This window comes from Tasmannia lanceolata, unplaced genomic scaffold (assembly GCF_043159265.1).
Source record: "Tasmannia lanceolata isolate RefF3 unplaced genomic scaffold, GAP_Taslan_0.1 ptg000037l, whole genome shotgun sequence".
In the NCBI taxonomy this organism is placed as follows: Eukaryota; Viridiplantae; Streptophyta; class Magnoliopsida; order Canellales; family Winteraceae; genus Tasmannia; species Tasmannia lanceolata.
In genome coordinates this window covers 11,786,098-11,811,798 of record NW_027518714.1, presented here as the reverse complement: position 1 = coordinate 11,811,798, position 25,701 = coordinate 11,786,098, and the positions used below count along the sequence as shown (strand labels likewise).

General features: G+C 39.6%; 2 protein-coding genes across 2 annotated transcripts; both read right to left on the bottom strand.

The window, feature by feature from the left end:
- Positions 1–1,022: 1,022 nt before the first annotated feature.
- On the bottom strand, positions 1,023–1,637 carry LOC143861229 (uncharacterized). The gene has a single exon (XM_077372162.1). It carries the CDS (start codon positions 1,635–1,637, stop codon positions 1,023–1,025), a length of 615 nt encoding a protein of 204 aa, XP_077228277.1.
- Positions 1,638–6,748: 5,111 nt separating this feature from the next.
- On the bottom strand, positions 6,749–25,167 carry LOC143860051 (protein PAM71-homolog, chloroplastic). Its single transcript, XM_077370559.1, has 10 exons — positions 24,858–25,167; positions 23,045–23,210; positions 16,741–16,924; positions 11,405–11,452; positions 10,010–10,106; positions 9,085–9,242; positions 7,796–7,861; positions 7,532–7,582; positions 7,333–7,437; positions 6,749–7,207 (listed from the first exon to the last, which is right to left on the bottom strand). Exons 1-10 carry the CDS (start codon positions 24,970–24,972, stop codon positions 7,142–7,144), a joined length of 1,056 nt encoding a protein of 351 aa, XP_077226674.1. The 5' UTR covers positions 24,973–25,167; the 3' UTR covers positions 6,749–7,141.
- Between the last annotated feature and the right edge of the window lie 534 nt (positions 25,168–25,701).

Here is a 25,701-nt window from a genome sequence, read left to right as displayed (position 1 = left end):
AAATTTAGAAATTTTTGTTTAACTTATGGTACCTGATAAGATGGGTTACTTATTTGACCGTTAGATCCCTCCAAATCGTGATGCTAAGATCCAGAACGATCCTGGAGTAATTGTTGGTTTGTGTAAAGCCTCCGTCCTTCCTCATAACCGCTAGATCATCGATCTGCGGTGAGGATTGCACCTGATCGGCTCTTAATCATTGGGACACGACTGGACAGAATCCAATGACCCACATTGCACAAAATAACCCACTAGCCTTATCCGTGATCCGAAGAACCAGAACGCACCAGCCAGAGCACTAGTTGTTGGAGAACATCTGATTAACCGTGATTAATCATCTCGGATCACACTAATCTTGATCGGAAGGCATAGATCAAATGTGGAAAAATTCAAGCGCTCCAATCACTCCTTGCGACATTGCATCGTGCGAAGTACAAAGTGCACAAAAAAGCGCATTATAGCCCACGCCACGCGTGCATGAACAGTGTGTTGTACAAGCAAAGGAGAGAAGCAGGTAAAGCTTTATACGATGAAGGGCGTATGAACACGTACCCATCGTCCCATCTTGATATTTGATCCAATAGCAGCTCACTTTTTGAGGAGTTGCTTTTCGATCAAATTTCAAGGGTAGTACCTCCATGGTACTACCTCTAATAAGTGTTTATAAAGCCTTTTATCATATAAAGCCGGACTGCTTTTTGTCGTTTTGCGACCCAGTCCGGCTTGGGCCGGACTGCTATTTGTCGTTTTGCGGAACGCGTCATATCCAGTCCGGCTTGGGCCGGACTGCTTTTTGTCGTTTTGCGGAACGCGTCATATCCAGTCCGGCTTGGGCCGGACTGCTTTTTGTCGTTTTGCGGAACGCGTCATATCCAGTTCGGCTTGGGCCGGACTGCCTTTCTCCGCACGAGCACTTGTATGACTCCCCTTGGTTGGGAGCGGGGTGCTTCTGGTTGTGGACTAGGCGGTGGAGGAGACTGTCTTCGGGCTGGGGGCGGTTGAGACCGCCGAGGACTCCGGCCCTAGGGACCTCTCTCATTGGGTTCGTTCCTGTGGGTGTCACCTCGGACATACTTTTTCAAATAGCCCCGGCTGATCAATTGCTCAATCTCCTCCTTCAGCTGCCAGCAGTTGTCCGTGTCGTGGCCGTGGTCCCTGTGGAAACGGCAGTATTTTGACTTGTCTCTCTTGTTTCCCTTGGAGATCATTGGGGTTGGCCACTTTATGAACTCCTCTCTGCTGATAGCAGCTAATATGTGCCTTCGGGATGTGTTGAGAGGGGTGAAGTTTTCCTCCCTTCTTTGGGGGGACTTGTCTCTTCTAACAACCTTGTCATCCCTACGCGGCTTAGCAGGGTGCTTGTCTCGGTTCATATCATCAGCGGCCCTCTTCCGATTCGAGTCCAGAGCGGTCAGAGTCTCTTCTACTGAAATATATTCCTCCGCCCCAGCCATTAGGTCCGCTAGGGAGAGTGGATTCCGGCGGGCCACTGCTCGGCGGAAATCATTGGATCTAGCACCTGCGAGGAGCGCGTTTGTAGCGGCCGAGGGGTCTAGGTTTGGCACTTGAAGCGCCTCCCTGTTGAATCGGCTGACGAAGGTTTTGAGAGGTTCATTATCCTCCTGCCGCAAGGCCATTAAGGATGATGTTGTCTTCCTTGGCCTGTGGCTACTCATGAAGTGGCGGACCAAGTCTTCCCCGAAGTCGTCGAAACTGCTGATGGAGTTCGGTCTGATCCTTAAGTACCAGTCCCTTGCTGCACCTGTCAGGGTCGTCAGAAATGCTCTGCAAAGGAAGCCATCTGACGCACCATGGAGGAGCATCATTGTTCGGAACGTCTCCAAGTGGTCCACGGGGTCAGTGGTCCCATCATACTGCGGAATAGTTGGCATTTTAAATCCCCTGGGTGCAGGGGCGACCATGACGTCGTCGGTGAATGGCGTTCTGCTCGTGAACGTCCTAGAAACAGGCCCGCTTTGATCTTTAGCCAGCTCTTCAATTATGTGGTCCATCTCTTCTATTTTCCGCAGCACCGGGTCAACTCTACGGTCTGGGGACCTGTTTCTTTCCGCAAATGGGCTCACCGCGGAGCCGGAGTGGCTTTCCGGACTTCTACGACGGGACCGAGATTTTGCTTGTGGCACGCGCTCTTCATGAGCTCGGTGCCTTTGCAGAGAGCGAGACCGCGACCTTCAACGGTGGTGCGGCTCTGTCTGTGCGTGCCTGGCCGCGGGGTGACGGACTTGTCTAGTGGAGTGGTGAGTTCGGTCCTCACCATGGCGCGACGACTCTCCCCTGTGGATATCTGGTCTCTCGGGGACAGGTCGTGGAGCTTCCGGAGGAGGTTGGGGGGCATCTGGAGTAACTGCTGGTACTGCCCAACGAGAGCTGTCATTTGCCGAAAGAGGGCTTGAACTTGCTCTGGAGTGGGCATGGGGTTGAGGTGCTCCGAACGAGGCTGGCTCTGTTCGGCCGTAGCAGAAGCTGCCACCACCAGCGATGCGAGTCGCTCACTCCGAGTCCTGCCGGGTAGCACGGCTCGGGTAGTTCGTGCGGTTGGCACCCGCGCACTCTTGCGCCCTGCCATTTTTGTAAAGTGATTGGAACAGCCTTTAGTTCTGGGGTCCCACGGATGACGCCAATCTGTTAGGCCCGAAATTGGTTAACAGATATGACAGTGACGTAAGAGCCGAGCTGGGGGGCTCGAGTGAGGTGAAATGGAGGGTAGAGTCCTGATTAACTGTGTCCTGCACAGAAGCAAACGAGGTCAGAATGGCCGACCCGGAGTGTACTCCGGACAGACCCTTCGACACTCAAGTCAGTAAGAGCTGGAGAGAAGGGGTGGTTTTTAGAGTGGTGGGTAAGAATTCAATACCCTGATTTATGAGCTTTGGAAGCCTTTTTATAAGGAAAGTTTGGGGTAGGTGGGGAGTTAATGCCCCAAAGCAGGTGTCGACCAGCTATAGGTTCAGGTTCACCTACTCCGAGGGAATTACCAAACTACCCCTGCTGGCGTGGGTTCTGCAGTGGGCCCTCCTCTAGCCACGTGTTGGAAGCTAACAGGCTGCTGCGTTTTCGCACCCCATCAAATGGAATAATTTTTCATGGTTGCCCATCATGTCTCCCACAGAACTCTAGTATAGTATTTAGACTTTTTGAAGTATTTTTCAGAAGTTTAACACTTTTTCTGTAACCCACATGATCTGTGGCTAGGATCATCCGTTTAGCATAGAAATTGACATTCAAAGTATAGTCTCACGATGATCCACATGATCAACGGTCACTATATGCCTGAACCACAAAAATAAAATGCATATATAGTTACACTACTCGACTTAGCATTACTCTTTTTTTTGGTGAGTTAACTTAGCTTTACTCTTGCAAATGAATCGAGCTTGGTTGAAAATAAATTATCTAGTGTAAAAGAATATTTTATAACTTTGGTGGGCCATATCCGATAAACCACACCTATCAAACAATCTTAGCCGTTGGAAATTGGATGATCAGGGTCATCCGATTGATCCAAACTGTGGGCTCATAATTTGAACGTTTTTCCCTATGTTTAGTTACCGTTAAAAGCCAAAGATCTCACGTAAGCTTTTAATTAGTATTAGTACTAAAACCAATCACGCAGTCCCACGTAACTAATACGCTTTGTAAAGCGTGCAGACGTGGCAGCCTCTGAGCTGAGGGTGCCACGTTGGCTGTTCGAGGCCACGTGGATCCCACTGGACGGTTCATTTCTCGTTCCTTCCCATAGCCTTTTTTTAGTCCCTCACCCTTCCTAAGAAAAAAACAAATGCAGAAGAAACAGAGCACAAGAATACAGGGACAGAAGTAGATGATGTTAGTCAAAATCTTCCCTTCTTTCATTTCCCAGTAAAATTAAGTAAAACCTCCAGAACTTTCTACGAATTTACCCAAAACACCTTTGAATTTCTCTTGAAATGAAAACACTGAAAAATACAAAATTGACAACGCGTTTCAGAATAATTTATTAATATTATGTGTAAAAAAGAAGAAGAGAAAAGTGTAGCTATACGCAGGGGTAGCTAACTTAGCTACTCCGTCGGCTTAAAATACAGTGGAGCCACATTGTTTCGGTGATGCAGACCATTCATTCGATGAGTCCTCAAATAGATAGGGTGTGCCCAAAAAATCAGTTCCATAGGATCATCCCAACGCCACGATCTGTGGAGGCAAAAATGGACGTGCAAAAACCTTCACAAATCTATCTATTTTTGCCTCCACAGTTTGAAGGGTTGGGATGATCCAATGGAGCTGATTTTTGGGGCACACACTGTCAATATGAGCCTCCACAGTTTGAAGGATTGGGTTGATCTAATGGAGCTGATTTTTTGGGCACACACTGTCAATATGAGGGTCTATCAAATGAATGGTTTGGATCACCCAAATAATGTGGCTCCACTGTATTTTAAGCCGACGGAGTAGCTAAGTTAGTTACCTGTACGTGTAGCTACACCTTTCTCAAAAAACAATATCTGTAATATTTTTGAAAATATTGTGATATCTTGTAATTTTTTATAAAATAATAAAATACCGAAATTTTACCAAGATTTTGAAATTCATATAAATATCTTCATGTTTTCTTTTTATTGCGAAAATATTCTGATAAATTCATAATATTATTTGTGTCCTAATTTTGTTCTTAAATTTTATATATTATGTTTTCTGATTTTTTTCTTACATATACTTAAAAATAATACAAACATTAAAAAATCCCAATATACACCCTTAGCAAGAAATTCTTGGGACAAATATTAATGACTAGGGATTTGCTAGGCAATTTCAGGGAAAGTCATTTCGCAGCTGACTTTTGCATGAGAGAACAGCCACACAGGCTCAATTTTTAGAATATTTTGTCTTATTCATTTAATTAATCTGGCTATCCTCTCATGCAAAAGTCAACCGGGAAATGGGTTTGTGCGAAATTGCCTAGCAAATCCCGAGTGTGACTATGACAAAGAGCTAAAAGGGAAGAGATAAATTGGGTATATTTTTACTTGGGACAGCCCCTTCTAGTGTATTTATCCCTACTCTTTTCCACAAGAGGGGGTTGTCCCAAGTAGAAAAAGGGGGTGAAGAGCTAAAATGAGGGTAGTTCAGCTATCGATCATCACCGTTCATCTATTGGATCCTACTATCATAAAAAAAAAAAAACCCCCTCGAGCGATCCAAGTAGGCAACAAGTGAAAAGTAAAAGAGAAGGAGATAAAAATTGTCCAGATTCAAGAGGAAAATCTCTTAGCTTTATTGAGATAGAATTTTGCCTTAATTTATTGAAAGTTAGGGAAAAAGGCACTTAAAATAACATTTAATGCTTGTTTAATATATCTTTCTTTTTTTAAGATATATTAAAAAACATATCTTCCACGTATTCGGGAGATGTTTGTAATTTAAATTAAGGGTTTAGAGGATTTAGAGCCATACGTGTAAAGAGGAGTGTGAGAAAAGCAAGGGGATCTTTGTCTTGGGTACTCAGTAGTCAGTCCTAGTCCCAGACGAATAGAGACAGAACCCCTTCTTCACATTCTCCTCTTCGTACCTACTGTTATTTTGGGAAGGGGCGGTTTACATTCTCCTCTCTACACCTGTACAGACATCACAAAATTTAATCTAGTGTATTTTGCTACTCTTTTTACACTATAAGGGAGTGGCCATGGGAAGAAAAGGGGCCTAACGTATCATTTAATAATTGAAATTGATACAGAAACAGTACCCTTCCGAATTCAGGATGATGGAATATGTGAACAATCTATGGCAAAAAACCGGGCTGTTTGGATCTTGGATCAAACATTTCTCAAAAGAATTCTTCCTTAGAAATGACTACATTAACTTATTTTCCATGATTAAAGCTTCACGTGTTTTTTGAAGAAAGCTTTAACCTTGCTTCACCCATGGATTTTTTTTCTATGTTCTATCCACATTCAAACAGCCCACTTTGGTTGCACCTAGTTACCCTTCCGAATACAGTTACTTCACAAGCTTAAGCTGTTGGGGAAGGCGTTATTTAATCTTTTATACTTTTAACACTCCTCTCTCTTTCTTTGGGTTGGCCTACATGCCCTCTTTTGGGTTTGGCCATTGCTTGTGGATTTTTGCTATCCAGGAAGTCTGAACTCAGGACCTTTGGCTCTCATACCATGTGAAACTACCAGTTACTCCAAAAGTTTAAACTGTTGGGGAAGGCGTTATTCAATCTTTTATACTTTTAACACTCCTCTCTCTTTCTTTGGGTTGGCCTACATGCCCTCTTTTGGGTTTGGCCATTGCTTGTGGATTTTTGCTATCCAGGAGGTCTGAACTCAGGACCTTTGGCTCTCGTACCATGTGAAACTACCAGTTACTCCAGAAGTTTAAACTGTTGGGGAAGGCGTTATTTAATCTTTTATACTTTAACAAAAAACAGTCATTTCTAGTCATTTAAGAATTCAGTCTTTCGTTAAAAAAAAAAAATTTAATTTTTTACCTTGTCATTTCTGTTAGGGGCTCTTACAGTTTTCAGAAATCTTTCAGGAGCCAAACAAACAAAGTGTTTGATAGAGTGGAAGAACGGAAGTGCAGATATCATTTCCCTTGTCTAGTATAGGGGTGTCAGATCTTATGTGGGCAATCATTATTCTAGGATCGACGGTCAATTTTATTACCCTGTGATTGCTAGATCAAAAACAAGATCTGTGTCCATGGAACAATGGAGAATAAGATAAAGAAGAAACTCAAGAGTCTAAATAAATCAGTGATAAAATTGAACAACATGGCATGGGAACCAAGTACTTAGAGTCCCCAGCTATGTTGTTAGCATACAACCGATATAAATAAATACACTGTTTTTTAACAGTTCTATTCTATCAAACGTGAAATTAAATATGACTAACCTTAAAACTTTCTAAGGGAAAATGAATATCCTCCTGGGACTTCCAAATTCCAGTCAAGGAATTTAATAAATACACAGTTTTGTAACAGTTCTATTCTATCAGAAGTAAAATTAAATATGACTAACCTTAAAACTTTCTTAGGGAAAATGAAGATCCTCCTGGAACATCCAAATTCCAGTCAAGGAATTTAAATTTTTGTTATCATTTCTTTGGTGTACTTGTTTTATGCAGGCTCCACGGAACTTTCAGAAAGCTCCTAGAAGTGTGGCCACAGCAAAGAGGAGAAACAACACCCCGCTTAAATAGCCAACCTGGTCAAGGATGGAAGATTTTGTGAGCGCAGAAGTCAGATATGCAACATTGCACTGTTGGAAAATCAAAATGCTACATTTTAGCAGTAACAGAAAAGCAACTGAACAGGTATATCTGGTCTTACCAGTTTTTCAGAAATATAATTAGCAAGGAAAGCTCCTCCTAGAATTGCAACAGATGTTGCGACAAGGTGTCCAGCAATGGCTCCACTAGCTACACCCAAAGGAGACTAGAGAGAAATAATTTTATAATTAAATTGCCATTATGTATGTTATGAATTGTGATAAACACATTCTTTTTCGCATAAAATTAATAAATCAGACCTGTGCAGCACCCAGAGCAATTGTAGCTAGCATCGAGCGATCCCCCCATTCCTGGAAGTGTTTGAAATCTAGTTACTTCTTGTTTTTTACTCATTCCTAGTTCATAAAAATACATATATTTTAACAGATCATAGATTCAAATATGCTGCCATTATTTCGTTGGGATACTTGTGAATAAAAAAGTTACATTACTTTATATGACAAGTAGTGATCATGCATGTCAGCATTCTAGGAACTTCTTGTCAAGGAAAAGAGGTAGCTTACAGCAAAGAACACGAGACTAAAAGACTTCCAGATGATCTCAAGTGGATTTGTCAGCCCCTTTGCAGCCTGTAAACATCATTCTCCATGTCATGATTTTCAAAATTTATGACAAGCTCTGCTCTACGCTGATATATATACCTTCATTCAAATGATAATATTGTGGTTTACACCAAAGAAACACGAGTGGCAAGATATGACAGAGTCAGTCATGATAAATGAAATTATTTGATTCCATTAAACGAATATCAACTGAAATTGAGTCAATGTCAGAAAATTCTCCATTTTGTAGAAGTTGGCAATTATGAAAGCAAAAAGAGCATTTAGTACTTCCGTTGATCAAAGAGTATGTAATGATGTATTGACGTTCATGTTAGAGTTCCATAGAAGATGTTAACTGGGCAAGGAAATGAATACCTCGCTCATTACTCTCATTACGAAGAAAGAAGAGGCAGTTGGGCTAAAAGACTTCAGGCCTATCAGCTAGTTCACAATATGTATAAACTTTTGGCCAAAGTACTACTACTAGCAAGAAGGATGAAAGAAGTTATGAAGGGAATTTATATCGCAGGCTTTTGTGAAAGGCAGATTATCATATGCAAGACTGATAAGGAGAAAGCATACGATCATGCAGGTTGGAATTTTGTCGATTTTATACAAGAAAGATGGGGTTTGGCGATAACCGAGGAGGTGGACAACGGCTAGTAGTTCTACACCAGCATTTTAAGACATAGTGAATGGGCCCTGGCGTTTTTTATGAAGTCTAATTTTGAAATTAGACTCACAGTCCTGTATTTAAATACATAACTCAAAGACCATAGCAAGATATTCCACCAGAAAATTTGGAAGGGAATCAAACCCAATTCAGATCTAGATAGCGAGCTTGTCCTGCCGGTGATTGGCTTCCCTGTATATATAGGAGACTCGCACACATAGAGGAGAAGGTTTTAACCAAGAGTATACATGTGAAGGAGAAAAGAAAAGAAAATACAGATACCATGACAAAAAGACTGCACAGGAACCGGCATCACCTTCTTACAACGAGTTTTCACTTTTCAGATCAATGTTTGATGATAGTATGGGATTATAATGATTGTTATATTTCTCATTTTTAAATACTAGTGTTTTTAATGCAATTTATCATATTTCAGGTGTAGATTGTCGTAACTCTTGATCATTATGAATTACATTACAAAATGATATGTATGAAATTGTAAGGTTTCCTAACAGCTAACACGCATTAAAAAAGAATTACAATGGACCCATATCAAAGAAGACTTAGAAAGGCTGACCTTTTCATTCACTAGCTCCTCAGCTTCGACATATTCTCCAAGTTCCGGACTCTCTTTACTCTTAACAACAGATGATGGAAGTTCCCATGCATTTTTTATTGCTGTGAAACCAAAGAACAGAAGAAGAGCTACTGCTGCATATTCTCCAATAGGCAAGGCTGTAAGGGATGGTAATATGTCAAGATACTGAATTCTTGATGTATTTTAGACTTGGATGCTAATACTTAAATCAGAAAGTAACATCACCGTCACCAATCAAGATGCAAAAGATCTGGAGCCAATTACAAAACTCATGTGTTTAGAAAAGCAAGGTAGTCAACAAAAAAAAAGGCATCAAATTGTGGTGAAGCAAGATGATAAAATTGTGGTAACTTCGGACACAACCTAAGTTACCCATGTTTCATCACATCAAAACTGTCAAAAGATCAGATCGACCAAAAGTTGACTTGCGATAACCTTCAACTATAGTTAGATAGACCAATGGAACGTATCTCGATTCACAAGCTTTAGACAATTAGAGGCAATTGCCTGAATTTTTACATCTTGTTTTCCTTAATCACAGATTTCCTGATTCTAAGAAAAAAAAAGAATCAAAATCAAAATCAAGAAACATAACCAAAATTGTTGCCAAACATGCCCTAAATTTCCTACTCCCAAAATTATCCTTATGAAAGAACCAACCCACATTAGACACAATCCTCCCTCCACACCACTCAATGTAGTCTCCAAGCAAACGTAGCCAACACCAGGAAACTAGCACCCATACACTCCCCTCCACACTACACATCTCTCTGATTCCAACCATTACCCACCCAAGGATTGGTAGAACGAACTAAGTTGACTAATTCATTACTCAAATGATTTTTTTTTACATGCAGAAAAGTGCAAGCAGATGTATGATATATACCAGTAATTCTCTACTTACTTGTCTGAAACTGTGCTGGTACTGAATTAAATATCCGTCCGATAACCACAGAGAGGATCGTCATAAGGGAAAGAGCACCCATAGATCCCATTAAAACCTGCATAATTAATTCTATGCCATGAAATATCAAAAGGTACAAATTTCAAATCTTCAGTAAATTTTGAACATTAGACCAATTATGAAAAATGAGCATGACATTATGTGATCGACCTTAAGTTAGACTTTAGAAGTTGTAAAGCGCCGATTGATAATAACTACCGTATCCTTCGGTTGTGTATTTATTTGCTGCAATTTAGTACTATTAAATGACAAATATGGCGAACAGCCATGTGCAGTTCTCACTAGCAAGAAACAATAACCAAAACACCAAAACATGGCAGATGCATGGCTTATAAAATGTGGGAAGTAAAAAGTGGTAGAGCCAACCAAAAAATTCCTAAACAACAATGACACTAAACAAGATTACATTGATTTATATGTCCAGCAGACTTTATCAAAACAAAATGATGACGGATTGATTGGCGAAACCTCATGCAAGCTCTCGGCAATGTGCATAAGCATCCCATTGAAGCCACCAACATATAATCATATATGGTTGGATCATTTGCGAATTATCTTGATTTTCATAATTCATTTTGTTGCATTTGACAGGAATAATTTAGGCATTCTATACCACATTATCTCATTTATTCCTAAAGAGAAATGCATGTCCGTTGCGTCATTTCCAAGAAGTATAGTTTCTAGTTCCTGTCAGTGAATGACCTATCGGTATAGATCAAAAAGCCAACGCCTCTATGAAGTCTCAACGCAATATGTAAAGAATCATCTCAACCAATAGATGCAGTTAGAATCACTTCATCCAGCTACCGACTGGGTTGTTCAATTACACTTATAGTAAGTGGATTGCCTTTCCATAAGACAAGACCAGTTGAGCACCCCCACACCCTTTGACCTTATGTAGGACTTGAAACCTCCATATAACCTCCGAATTGGCGAACACATTGCATCTATTGCAAGTTGCATCTTGGAAGAGGGATCCCTCTACCTAGGGTTCAATCGTGCTCCACAGTCATGGATGGGCTCAGGGAGTTAGAGCATTGCCGCTCCCCCTCCTTTATTGACATAAATGAGCTCAAGTTTTGATGGGTTCACACGCTAGCCTCAATAGGTTCCTGCTCGACCACATTACTTTCAATCACTACCTGTTATCACCTTCAAGTAAATGCATTACATGTTCAAAGTTCAAACGTTTAAGGAAGCAATAGTAGGTAAACAGAAGCATAAAAGTGCAACATAATTTGATAACAGAAAATAATAGTCCTGGAAATACTGCAAAAAAAAAATGCCAAGAAAAGGGAAAGAAAACAAATAGAAAATAGGGAAAGAGTGCAGTACCAATGCTTTTCCATATTGCATAGCCAACAATGCCGCAATGAAAAACGTCTGCGGAAGGAAAGGAAGAGTGTAACTAACGCTTTTCTTACCATATTTTATAGTATACTGACAATATACAAAAGCCAATGATGTGTCATAGAAAATTATGTAGAAGGAAAGTGAGAGTCTAACTAAAGATTTTTTTTTTCATAGTCTACAGTATATTGACAATACAAGTTAAGAACTCAATTATAAAAGCACTCATCCATTACATGAGATATTGGGCTATTACAAGATATTTTTACAAACAGTCATTCATTTTGGATTTATGCATTTAACATAAATATCAAAGCATCCAGAATCAGTAAACTTCTTCCCACAGTAAAAGGAATCCATGGAGAGACACGTCTTTATCAGTAATTGAAATCTTAGAATCAACATGTAAAATCTTATCACCCCCCTAAGTAGATGAACATTGCAGAGATTCGTTAATGAACTGTAAATACCATGTCCATGATCGTTGCCCACGATGACTCATGTGGTGGAAAAATGGTATAACAAGAGTTTCAGACGAATATGTAGGAAGATATGAAAGCTTCCCATCCTACATATATATGTTCGCTGCCAGCAATGTGCTTCTCATCCTACAAATGTTCCACCTCCACATTCAGCTCACACACCATTGCCTATGTTGTCTCACTCACAGGATCCTTCTCCCGAGTTACCTATAGCATTGCGTAAGCAATCGTGTATTGCGCATTCTATTTTTGGTTTTGTCTCTCTTACAAATTTATCCTCTTCACATCGTAGTTGTGTTTCCTCCCTTTCATTTGTTTCTGTTCCTAAGTAGTTATAGGACGCCTTATTTAATCCTGATTGGTGGAAAGCTATGGAGGAAGAAATGACAGCTTTTCACTCCAATGGTACAAGGGGACTTACTCCTCTTCCACTCAATAAATAGCCTGCGAGTTCTTGTTGGGTGTTCATTGTGAGGTTCCAAGTCGATGGTTGCATTGAACGGCTGGAAGCTCATGCAGTTGGAAATGGATTTACACAGACTTATGACATTAGTTATTCTGAGATATTTTTTTCCTGTTGCTAAGCTCAGGTCTGTTTGTGTGGTGATCTCTTGTTTTTTGTTGTTGAACAATGATGAACATTTATTACATAAAGGGACAAAGGCCCTTGACCAAGGTGGTCAAATACAAAACTGCTATAAACAATAAAGAAATGGACAATACAATACAACAAAGATCCCAATGGATGTCATGGGGATATGCAAAAGAATCAAGCTAATGAGAGAAGCACTGCCTCAAATGGCCTGACCATAAACTGAACTGAAATGACTTCCTGGCCACCCCAAAAAATGCAAAAGCATCGGCCTCTGAATTAGCTGACCTCCAAACGTGTTTGAACACAACTCGATGAATCCAAAATGTTCTGAATCTCCTCAATGGCGTCCAGAAACTTCCACGGATATCTCATACCCTCTGAATCTCCTTGATGGCGTCCACAAACTTCCACGGATATCTCATACCCTTTCTCAGCCACTTGATCACGTTGAGTAAATCTTCCTCAATAATTCTTTGATCAAGCTGTGACAGATCCAGAATCGTAACTCCATCTAAAATTGCCAGTACCTCCGTTTCATTTGCATTTCTAGATCCAACTGACACCGAGAAAGCTTAAATCATGGCTCCATCATCCTTTCTCAGAAGACCCCCAATGCCTACCAGTTGCTGAAACTCGAACCATCGAAGTTCAGTTTCAATATCCCTATACTGGGAGGCTCCCACCTAGGCTGCGAGCCCTCCTTGATGCATCTACTCATTCCAGTTTCCTACGAAGATCTATAGAACGAAGACACCAGAATTCCACTTAAGGAAGGAAGATTTGTTGCTCATTGTACTACCACCGAGAACATTTGCCTCTATGAACTACAAACATCCTTTAAGGTGCCTTTTAACACTCATGCTTCTTTCTTTCCAAATCAGTGAGGGGACACCAGCAAAAAGAAGGCTCCATAGTACCCTGCCTCTAGGAGGCCAGGGCGCAAAGATACTCCAAAGATAACGGGTAAAGCTACATTGAGGCAGCAAGTGATCGACAGACTCGACATCTGTAAGACACAACAAGCAATAGTTGACAATGATTTTATGTTTGAGAGGAAGATGGTCAACCATAAGGATCCTATTGAGACCGACTGTCCAACAAAACGCTAGCACTTGTGGCAAGGCATGAAACCCCCAATGGTGGGGTGAAAACGCCATTTCTGACGATGTCACCCTTGATAGATTGATGGAGTGTCCTGTGTACGAAAGGGATTGGAAAGCTGGCCAGGCGATCGATTGCAACACTCGGGCAATCGCCGTCCAGTTCGTTCCTCAATGATTCTTTGATCAAGCTATGACAGATCCAGAATCGTACTCCATGTAAAATTGCCAATACCTTCGTTTCATTTGCATTTCTAGATCCAACTGACACCGAGAAATCTTAAATCATGGCTCCATCATCCTTTCTCAAAGACCCCCAATGCCCACCAGCGTTGGGTTGCTGAAACTCGAACCATCGAAGTTCAGTTTCAATATCCCTAGACTGGGAGGCTCCCACCTAGGCTGCGAGCCCTCCTTGATGCATCTCTACTCATTCTAGTCTCCCACCAAGATCTATAGAATGAAGACACCGGAATTCCTCTTAAGGAAGGAAGATTCGTTGCTCATTGTACTACCACTGAGAAAATTTGCCGCTATGAACTACAAACATCCTTTGAGGTGCCTTTTAGCACTCATGCTTCTTTCTTTCCAAATCAGTGAGGGGACACCAGCAAAAAGAAGGCTCCATAGTACCCTGCCTCTAGGAGGCCAGGGCGCAAAGATACTCCAAAGATAACGGGTAATGCTACAATGAGGCAGCAAGTGATCGACAGGCTCGACATCTGTAAGACACAACACGCAATAGTTGACAATGATTTTATGTTTGAGAGGAAGATGGTCAACCATAAGGATCCTATTGAGACCAACTGTCCAACAAAACGCTAGCACTCGTGGCAGGGCATGAAACCCCCAGATCTTACGAATTGATGAGGGGAGATCTGGAGGGATCTAAGTGTGAAAGAAGGATCAGACACTGAAAGATCCTCCGGAGTCCATGTCCACGCCTCTTTGTCCAAGCCTACACATTTAAGGTTAACAGAGTTGATCGTGTGGTAATCTCTTTAGCCACTACTCATGACTAGCTCCTTTTTTGGCTTGATGTGAAGAATGCCTTCCTGGATGGCACTTTCAAGCGAAGTATATGGAGCAACCACCTGGGTTTGTTGCTAAGAGGAAGTATTGTGATAAGGTTTGTAAGTTGAAGAAGTCAATATATAGCTTGAAGCGGTCTCCCAGTGCTTAGTTTCGTAGGTTCATTGAGGTGGTTCTTCAAACAATGCCAAAGTGATCATTCATTCTTGTGTCGAGATACGTCCACAGTAAAGAGTATTCTTTTGTATACGTTGATGATATTGTGGTAACAGGGCATGAAATGACATCAGAGGGATGTAAGACCTAAAGAAGTTTCTAAAGTGACACTTTCAAACTAAAGACATCTAAAGACAGGTAACCTAAAATACTCCTAGGTATTGAGGTTGAAAGGTCTAAGTCTGTAATTAGCCTATCACAAAGAAAGTATGTCTTGGATGTACTTGGCGAGCCAGGTTTACTTGAGACTAAAACAGTTGATATACCTATCAAGTTCGCAATTGGTAAGGGAGAATTATTAATGATCCAGGAAGGAAAAGATGCCAAGTGAGAAAGTTGAACTATCTCACTGTTACTCAACCAGGTTTCTCTTTTACAGTCAGTGTGGTGAGTCAATTCATGCAGGCACCTAGGGTTCCTCACTATGATGTTGTGATTAGGGTGATGAGGTATCTGAAGGGTTCTCTGGGTTGTAATTTGTTGTATAAATCCAATGGCCATCTTAGAGTTGAGGGATTTAAATATGATGGTTGGACTGGTTCACCATCAGATAGAAGGTCGACAAAAGCTTACTATGCATTCCTACGAGGGAATCATGTATCGTGGCGAGATCCAACCTTGAAGCTCAGTACAGAGCAATGGCCAACACGTCCTGTAAGTTAATTTGGTTAAAATCTATACTTAAGAGTTGGGTTATTGTGTTGATCTTCCAAAGCAAATGTTTTGTGCCAATCAGGCTATTCATATTGCTTCAAACCTAATCTTTCATGAGAGAACAAAACACATGAGGCTGATTACCATTTTGACTCATGAGAAGGTCTTAAACGGTGAGATTGCCAGTTCATTGTTAAGCCAGAAGACCAATTAGCAGATCTATGCACTAAGGTTATGTACGACTGTAAAGAGGGGCATTCTTGTCCTTTAACATATTTTATTAATAATATAAAAGAGAGGGTCAATAGGGGCTGAACAACTTCTTTCCTTCTCCCCAATTGATGTCTTATTCTCCTCTCATCTTCATCTTCTTCTTCTTCTTCTTCTTCTTTCCTCTTTCTTCCTTCCTCGTCAAGTATTTCTATAGTTAAAAATGTGTCCTTTTGTTCCAGTAGGGGCTGACACCAAAGATGATCAAAGAGAAGAATAAAACACAACCACTGCCTCTAGGCATCAGATGGCTAGACAACAGCTACACTTACTATAAACCCTCGTCAAATAATACTTGCAATTGAAGGATGCACAGGAGACAAGAAAGGTGGAGATGTTTCAGAGAACACTGGGGAAAACACAGTCAGTGTGAGAAATCTTTGTGACATGCTTTAAATCGCAGATCACTAAAAATTAAATATAATAGACTCATCCTACAACATATTCTGCAATCTCTAGAATTAGATACAGCTGTGAATATTCTGAGTTCATACCCACAAAAAATATTTTTAGGTCCACTTTGCGTATATCTGATGAATCAAATGATAATAAAGGGTTACAAAAAAATAAACCATCTTCTAAGAATGTAATAATCTACGTCCAACTTAGATGAAACAATACAAAATCAATCAGTTTTTTAATTTTTTTTAATGGTAAAAAAGTCAATAAGTTTTGGCTGTAGAATTAACCGGAGAACCTTTAAGGCTGCAATAACTTGGCTTTCAGGCGTATATAACAATTGTTCTCAGATGACTGCACAGTTACTCATAGCCTGAATACAGTTACAACAAAGTGAGATAGTTTGGTCATGTGATTTTAGCCAACCAAAGAACTTCTCAAAATAAAATAAGCCTTGGTTTGCACGCATTTTCAAGAATGAAGAAACAATAGAAGCATAAGAAACTATAATCATCCAGCCGTTCAAAAAAAAAAAAAAAAACTATAATCATCCAAGTGGTGAAGATTAGTCACCTTGTCCCCTATCTCAGAAACAAATATTAATGTGAATGCAGCCATGAAGCCTGACTTCGCAATTGCTGCTAAGAGCGCAGAGGGGCTTCGCTTCACAAAAGTGACCAGAGAAAATGCCAAAGCGCATACAAGTAGCACACCAGATACAGATAGTGGGTAGGGAACTCTTGTGAGAGGTTTTGCACTGCCAATTAATGAGATAGATATGAGTTTGGTTTACACTGTATGCGGCTTATCAATGTTAGTTGGCCATACTCACAAATTTAAATTCATAGAATAGAAACATTGAAAGCTCAGCTTAACATTGGTGTAAGATCATTCAGCTAAAGAATAAATGACTAAAACTAGGTGCATGACCATTAAGTATACGAATATCATCAAGTGGGACTTGGGCTTGGAAAAACATCAAGTTGGATGCTTTTACCAAATCTGGTAAGAATTAAATTGGATTATGATGACACTTGTATGTCAATTGGATTGGGTCTTAAGCAGGAGCTCAAAGGAGACTACATCCAGCACTGAAGAGATTATAATCCTGAGGTTTTGAGTAGGGATCCTACAGAGATTTCATTGGCCAAGCCCGTTTGGGATTCGACTGAGGCTCTCCCTTTTCGTAATATTGGGAGCCGTAGTGGCTGCCACATGTGTTGAAATTTATGTTGCTCACTTTATGTACAGATATTCTTATGGGAGACCATATGGAGAAGAGCATTCAGCATATCTCTTGATGTGAACTTAGATAGTTCCTTGTTTGCTTTTAACAGCATTTTAAATTTTCACTCACAAGAAGGAGAGCAAAATGCCAAGGGCAGATACTTCTATACTTTATACATCAAAAGTGAAATGCCAAGAATACCCTCAATGACTTAATACACTTAACAGTTCTATGGGCATCTAAAGGGCAAGTTTTATATTTCAATTTCGGTAGGTGCTATGTTGCATGGATTCGGATTCGCATGTCGGAATCCGACATGGATTCGAGGTGTCAGATTCGGCAAACACTAAAAAGTAGGGTTCGGATATGGTAATTTTTAAATAAAATAAAATTTTAAAAATTAAAATTAAAATTATATATATGTATTCAACAACATATATATATATATATATATATATAATATGTATATTATATATACATATTATATATGTATATTATATATACATATTATATATGTATATGTATACATATATGTATATATATATATATATATATATATATATATATATATACATATACATATATGTATGTATGTATGTATGTGTGTGTGTATGAAAAATTTGAGGATGAGGGGTTGAGGCCTTAGGGTTTTTATTAAGAGAGTAGAAGAAGAAGGAAGGCACATGGGTCGATGTTCAAGGGTCGAGGCGCTAGGGTTTTTAGTAAAAGAGTACGGGTTGTGCTTTCATATAAAAAAAATGTTAAGAAGGAAACACGTTTAAAAGGAAAATATAGAGGATTTGCATTTTAAAAGAGACAATGATGAATCTGATTTACCCAAAAAAACAGGATTCGTGCAGGATGCAGCTACACCAAGAATCCGGGAATGGCCCCACGTGAATCCATGTCCGATTCGGGTGTGGAGACATGTCGGCACGGATTCAGCATAGGGGGCAAAAAATCCATGCAACATAAGGTATGTGTTTTGGTCGTGATGTAAAGGAAAGCATGTCGGTTTCGGATGGAAATTTCAGTAGAAAACTTGTAAAATTACAAAAACGCGTGGAAACATATGCATATGATGCACATTTAAAATAAAACTTCAGGGAGTGCTAGAATAAGAAGAAATGCACACTAAATATCATCACATAAGCAAAAAAAACCACCCATAATGGTTTAATATTGAACACCTGGTAACATGCGCGAACCACATTTCACATGTCGGTTTTGGATGAAAATTTAAGTGGAAATCATGTAAATTACAGAAACGCATGGAAACATATGCAAATGATGTTGAACATTTACGATAAAACATCAAGAAGTGCTAGAATAACAAGAATGCACACTAAAAATCATCACATAAGCAAGAAGCCCACCCATAATGGTTTAATATCGAACACCTAGTAACATGAGCAAACCACATTTCCCATGTAATTCATATAAATAATCATAAATAATACATAGACCACATTTCACATGCAATTCATAAAAATATAGTTATGTAACACATGCAGGTAAGGTATACCACTAATACACTTCGGTTTTGGTTTTGCTATGCATTTCAGTTTCGGTGTGTGTTTAAGTGGGGATGGAAACAGAAATATTTTGACTTTCTAGTCGGTTTTAGTGAAATTTAAAACTATGCTAAAGGTAACATAATCCTAGAGTCTAGTCAGCAACATATGATATGAAAATGTTATAGAGTGATTAGAGGGAACACTCTAGATGTTCTAAGAGGGATATTATCCGGAATGCCACAATGGACTTTCATTAATTTCAGTTGTCAAATAATTAGATAGGGGATTTTCAGAACTGTTCCTCAAAGATAAGACCAACTGACGGCTAGACAGCTCCAACTAGAAGCTTGTACTCAACTTAAATGGTAGCAGTACGGGCAACCCACACCCAGGCTTAGATAGAATTGAAATTGGGATTTTTTTTTTTCTAATTTTTTGGGTTGGGGTATATGTAGGGAGGTCGACATATCCTTTACACAAGTGTGGTTTTCCTTCTTGCTGAGGTAGCTTGCATCACAAAATCGCAACCTAAGGTCCAGCTGCTTGACAAATTCCACATGAGATGGGAATTGGACTCTTTCCTTCTTTCCGTAAAATCAATGCAACTGCATGTCTCAAGGCCCAAGAAAAGAGGCTGGGGCATTTTGTTCATTTGCAGAAACCTCTACAAAATTTCTGATTGAATTTTCTAAAGTTTCCAAATAAACTATGTCCGTCAGAGTTTACAATTCAAATAAAAAAAGAGCTATGCTTTTCAGATTTGGGACTTCCATGGGCTTAAAAAGTGTAATTTCAGAACCTACAAATGGATTCTTTGTCAGTTTCACCAAGAAGCCCTGGCCGAATATCCCCAAGAAAAGATTGATAAAAAAAATTTATCAAGAAGGGGAAAGCAGGGCAAGGTATGACATGATTTTGACTGTTGGGTTTGAGTTTGAGAAGAGCAAAGGAAAACAAAGAGAAAATATGAGATAATTGACAGATTTTTTAGAATAATGTTTTTTTGGAACAAGGCTGCACCTCTGATAGATGAAATCTTCTCAGAGACATGCATAGTCGTTCCCTAAGGAGATCCTGAGCAAATTGGAAGCGATGAAGAACTAGATCATCGGAAGCTTGATTGCTTTGGGCTTTAAACTAACAAGATCAGCATGCAATTTTTGTTTCCTGATAAGATTGATTGCTTTGGGCTTAAACTAACAACATCAGCATTCAATAACTGCCGAGTTTTATTCTAGGTCTAAATTTTGATGAATAAATAACCTAAAAGTATCTTAGAAAGCAGTGAAGAGCACACTTGTCGAAGTTTTAATTTAGGACATCTTAACTGAGATGATAAATAGCGTGAAAGGCGGAGAAGAGCTAGATCTATACTTATACAGCAACATATCTGTTCACAAGGTCGGATTATTTTGCTGATGAAATTGGAGAAAACTAGAACATATAACTGTTGAGTTTTATTTGAGTTTTATTTAGGGTTCAAAATATTTCGCTGCCTTTTCAAAATTTCCCTGCATGCCCAAAGTAACTTGAAAGCAGAGAAGAATAGATTTGTAGAACCAATATGAATAAATAAGCAAGAAGTAACTTAGAAAGAAGAGAATAGCATACCTTTCAGAGTTTTATTTCAGGACTTCTCTACTGAGAGTTTAAGTAACTTGAAATGCAGAGAAGACTAGATCTATAGCATCTTATCTGTTCGCAATGTTGGATTGTTTCATTGATGAAATTGGAGAAACCTAGCACATAGAACAGCTGGCTACTATTTAGGGCCCAATACCTTTTTCTGCATCTTCAGAATTTCCTCATAGACATCCAAAGTAATTTGGAAAGCAGAGAGGACTAGATCTATAGAAGCATATTAGTGGATGGGCCTGGACAGATTTGGCGGTGAATTGGATAACATCAGCATATAATGTTTCCCACTTTGGGGACAAAAAATGATGAAGAAATACAGTTAGTAACCAATCAAATCAACCTAATAGAGATTTTACCCATGTATCTGCTCATGTTGTACTGGCAAAGATGAATTTTCCCTTGCACTTTCCATTGTGGTGAAGCAGCTGGTGGCCTGACTACATTGTAGATATCTAGTTACTTCCACTATCTGTTACTGTGAAACAATTTAACCACATTGATGGTTGTACTGATTTATCGATGTCTAGAATTACTTAAGGTTGGTTATCAATAATGTTTGTGTGTGTGTGTATGGTATCCAAGAAGAAAATACAAAAGGTCACAAAATTGTCTCTTTCATATCCAATGGCCAAGGATATTGCATCTCTAACATTTCTCTACAGTGTTGAGGAAGCCAAAAAAATCATGAAGGTGGTCTAGTGCAAGCCGCCTGCCAACTGGTACAAACTAAATGCTGATGAGGCGTTTGAAGAAAACCCTGGCTTGGCTGGGGGAGGAGGTATCTTGGCTAAGTTGTTTTTGCTTTTGCTCATTTATATGATATATCTTCAAATATGGCAGCAGAAAATAGAGCCTTATTAGATGGGATGGGATATTGCATAACTTTAGTCCTCATCAATATTTGGGTTGAATCTTATAACCAGGCCCTGGTTAATCTCATTAAAAGCAACAATAAGCATCCATGGACTATCTATTATTTTTTCAAAGATATATTGTCTCTCATTCTACTATGAACTGTTTCATATCTCACAAGTATAGAGAAGGTTTTCTTTTCTTTCTTTTTTTCTTTTTTTTTGAATGATCACCAATTTTGTTGCTAAAAAGACCGAGATGGTCAATAACAAAAGATTCAAAAAAAAATAAAAAAAGAAAAAGAAAATGTAAACACAAAACTACTACAAAGAAGGATGCATCAACGAGGGAGGGAGTTAAACAATGGCAAGGCATCTTTAGAGACCTCTTCTCTAGTTAGGCTATCCGCCACCTTGTTGGCGAAACGGCGAACATACTGAAACACCATAGTAGAGGAGGCCATCCAATCAAACATTTCATCAAAAAGACTGTAAAATAAAATGATCCTTTGAGCCACCGAATGACGTTCAACGAGTCCCCCTCAACCACGACATTTTCCAATCAATCTCTCCCTATAAACTTTAAACCTTGGTGAACAGCCCACACCTCAGCCTTAGGGGTGCAACTCCGGTCGGGTTGGGTCGGGTTGAGTCGAACCCGAACCCGGCCAGAGGAATCATTTACTCAACCTGAACCCGGCCCGACCCCGATGAAGTTCAACCCGACCCAACCCAAGGAACCCCTTTTCCCAATCCGAATCCGATCCGACCCGATTTCAACCCGACAAACCCAAGTTTTTAAGCTTATTATAAAATAAAATGATAAAAAATGCCGGGTTTCACTCGAGTCGGGTTGCCCAAGCCCACAGCCCGAACCCGACCCAAACTCAACCCGCGTTGAGAAAACTCAACTTGAACCCGAACTCATCCCAACCCGACCGTACTTTTTTTCAGGTTGAACCCGACCCGAGTTGCACCCCTGCTCAGCCTCTGTAGCATCGGCTCTCCAATGCGGCCGATTTGCTGGCTAATCATGCTTGTTCTACTAGACTAGATGAAACTTTTAGGAACTGGTTGGATCTTCCAAGAGACATGAGAGGGGCTGTTAAATGTGATCAACTCGGTATTCCCAACGTTCGAGTTAGATAAGTATTTTATATTGTGGTGTGGTTTCTTGTATTTTGTATGGGTTTTAGAGGCAAGGAGGCATGTCCTCCTCTTGTACTTCTTTATTTCTATCAATAAAATTCAAGGAGCCGCCCCCCCAGGTTCCTAGATAAATTCCGGGTTAAAAAAAAGCCAAAGGTTTTGAAGAGCTGTCTCTCCATGCATGAAAGTCAAATTTAATCAAGTATAATTGTGTCATTCCCTATAAAATGAGGATAGCCTTGGTCATTGAGTTAAAATCAAGATCAATATTGTAACTTTCCCTGATAATGATTCAGTTGAGTCTATAAAGATGAAATATAAACCTCGACTTACATCTATGTGGAGTGAGAGTGAGCAAAAAGTAAGATAGAATATGTGCCACAATAGGAATTCATACGTCGCAAGCTTTCACAATCTTAATATCCTCAAACGTTATAAAAACATAGCAGTGGATCAGGTTCTAATATCAGCAAAACTCGTCTACATTTACTCACGGTTCAGATAAATTATCACCGCTAGAATCATGAATAAAAATCTTCTGGCTCTCATTTCCCTCGCCTCCTTCATAGTCCCCAGCTCCGATATTGGCATGGGATGCTTGAGCTCTGAACGTACCATGCAATGACTCGAACCTTGATAAGTCTCTATATCTCACTATAACTGTCAAGAAAAGTAAGGTGTTACTTGTTATAATATAACCATTCATTGGAACTATCACATATTGAAATTTAGATTAAGATTACTTAGCAAAAGATTGGTGATACGACTTCTATTGTGTATGAATTTGTGCCGGAAGAACGAATTCATGTTCATGGTTAAGCAAATTAAGGAAACCCAATTCACCGATTCAACCAGGCCTAATTAAATTGACACAATCAAGTTCGTTTTTTTTCCCTTTTTTTTTTTGAATGGCAAATTGAAACAATCAAGTTAAGTGAACGAATCCACAGTACAAGATATAAAATCCATGGGGATATTCCACATTATCATCAATTGCACCTAGATGCTTTCTTTGAAAAAAAAAACAATTTTCTAAGATCTTCTACAAACCCAACTGATGATTTACCAAACTATCACTTTTTTTTATTGAACAAAAAATCCCAAAACTACTCATAGTGTCAATTTTAGAAAGCCATAACATAGACCAATCTAGAGTATCCACATTGAATGAAAAAAGACCGCCCACCATGAACTATCCAGTGCATCATTAGGAATCCTCTCTAATGTCTATCTTTTTTTTTCGGGAGGCTACAAATACAAAGCCCAAAAAGAATAAAGAACACTATCCAGAAAAGGGCATGAACTATTTGCCCAGAAAACTATGCAGCAAGGCACTACAGATTCTCTTAGCATGAGACATGATTGAAAATGCGATATCTCATCTCCTTCAGCAACTACTCACACATTTTCTCACGTTTTAATCTCGGTGCAACAACGACATGGCACTCACATCCATCGTGATCTTGACAGAATGCCACCGTGGTCCCCAGCTACATCCCCATCCCATCTATTATGACACCTCCACGTTGATAATCGGAGCCAACTACAACAGTTGGCAAAGCTCTAAGCCATCATTCCCTTTAATTATCTGCATCTATAAATCTTGTTTTAATTAAATTAATTGTGACTTGATTAAATCAATAAATCTTGTTGTAACTATCATAATTGTCAAGCATAATTACTAACTTCAATTGTGTTTGTCCAACAGAAACATAACTACTCACTTTAATCAAGTGAGCTTTAGAGAGATGTCCTCTTTTTATGACCACAACATATGAGCATCCATGATATTCCCATATGGACTTTATCAATTCTATGCTTTTATGTTTAGCTGATTCCCATTGTTATATGAACATCCCTAAAACAAATTTGTTTAGTTCAATTTCATTTACAAATGAGGCATGTTCATTATGACCCTCGTTCAAAATGACTAATATTGTTCATGTTTAACTCATTGTTGATTTTCTTTAATCATCATATTGCTGGAGTCCCATATTCTCAGCATTGGTATCGTAGTTACTTCCAATTCAACATTTTTTTATTTTTCACAATCCAATTGTCAATTTCAGTTGAAGATTTGAACTATATCTTTGGATTCGAAAAAAATCTAAATTTCTCCCCTATCAAATGAACAAATCTATATTTTCACCCAAGAAAAACAAAGAAGAACGTAAAGAAAGGAATCCTACAGTAGAAAACTTCTGATTCCCAGCAAAATCGCCTCGAACATCAACACATGAAAAATTAAAAGGGAAAAAAAATATTTCTAATGCAATATGAACCAAGGAGAAGCAGCAGAGAGCTTACAGAAACGTGAATTTCTTCTGGCTCTGCTGCTAGGGCATGGCGACGAATCGAAGAGAGCGAGTAAAGGGAATTTCCCTTTTGAAAGAACACGAGCCTGGAAATTACACACCTGCATCTTTAATAAGAGCCTCTTACTTAGAGAAACCTTAGCATGCTCTAACCCTAACCCTAACCCTAGCTACCTCTCCAAGTGTTTTCCAAATCTGCTGCAGCAAACAGAACAAAACGCTCGTCGACTGGTGATAAAATAGTAGAATGAAATTTCCCTGCCTCCCCTCGGAGTTTCGATGGGAGGTCTCTCCAGTGATGCCACGTGTACAAATAGGATAATATACTATACTTTTGTTTCCCTCGATTTCCTCTACTTGAATCGAGATTGTTTCGCTCCGTTTCTTTCGACGTAAAAATTGTTTTACGTCGTAAAAATGAAGATACTTCTCTGGTGGTTCAAAATTTTACCGTGTTTGTTTACCTCCGTTAAAAGGATTTGCTAGGGTCCATCGCAAAAGGCATTTCAGGGCTGGTCTGTGGCATGTCAGACCAACCACCTGGTTAATGGAGTCAAACCCGCGCCGAAATGCCTTCCCTCCCTTAAATAAGGAGTAAATTTTAACCGGCGACCGTGGTATCTTGACTTTCGCTTCACAAGAACAGGAGAGACGGATAATTACTGAGTTCCCCATATTGTGAGAATCTCTAGTGCTTTTGTGAAGAGCTCACTATATGTGGGTTAGCCTGCAACTTAACAGATAAAAGAAAGTGAGAGCCACAATATCTCCTGAGTCCTACGAAGGGTGTTCTGGTTGGATTGCAGGGATGGAAAGGAAAATATTTCTAAGATTTC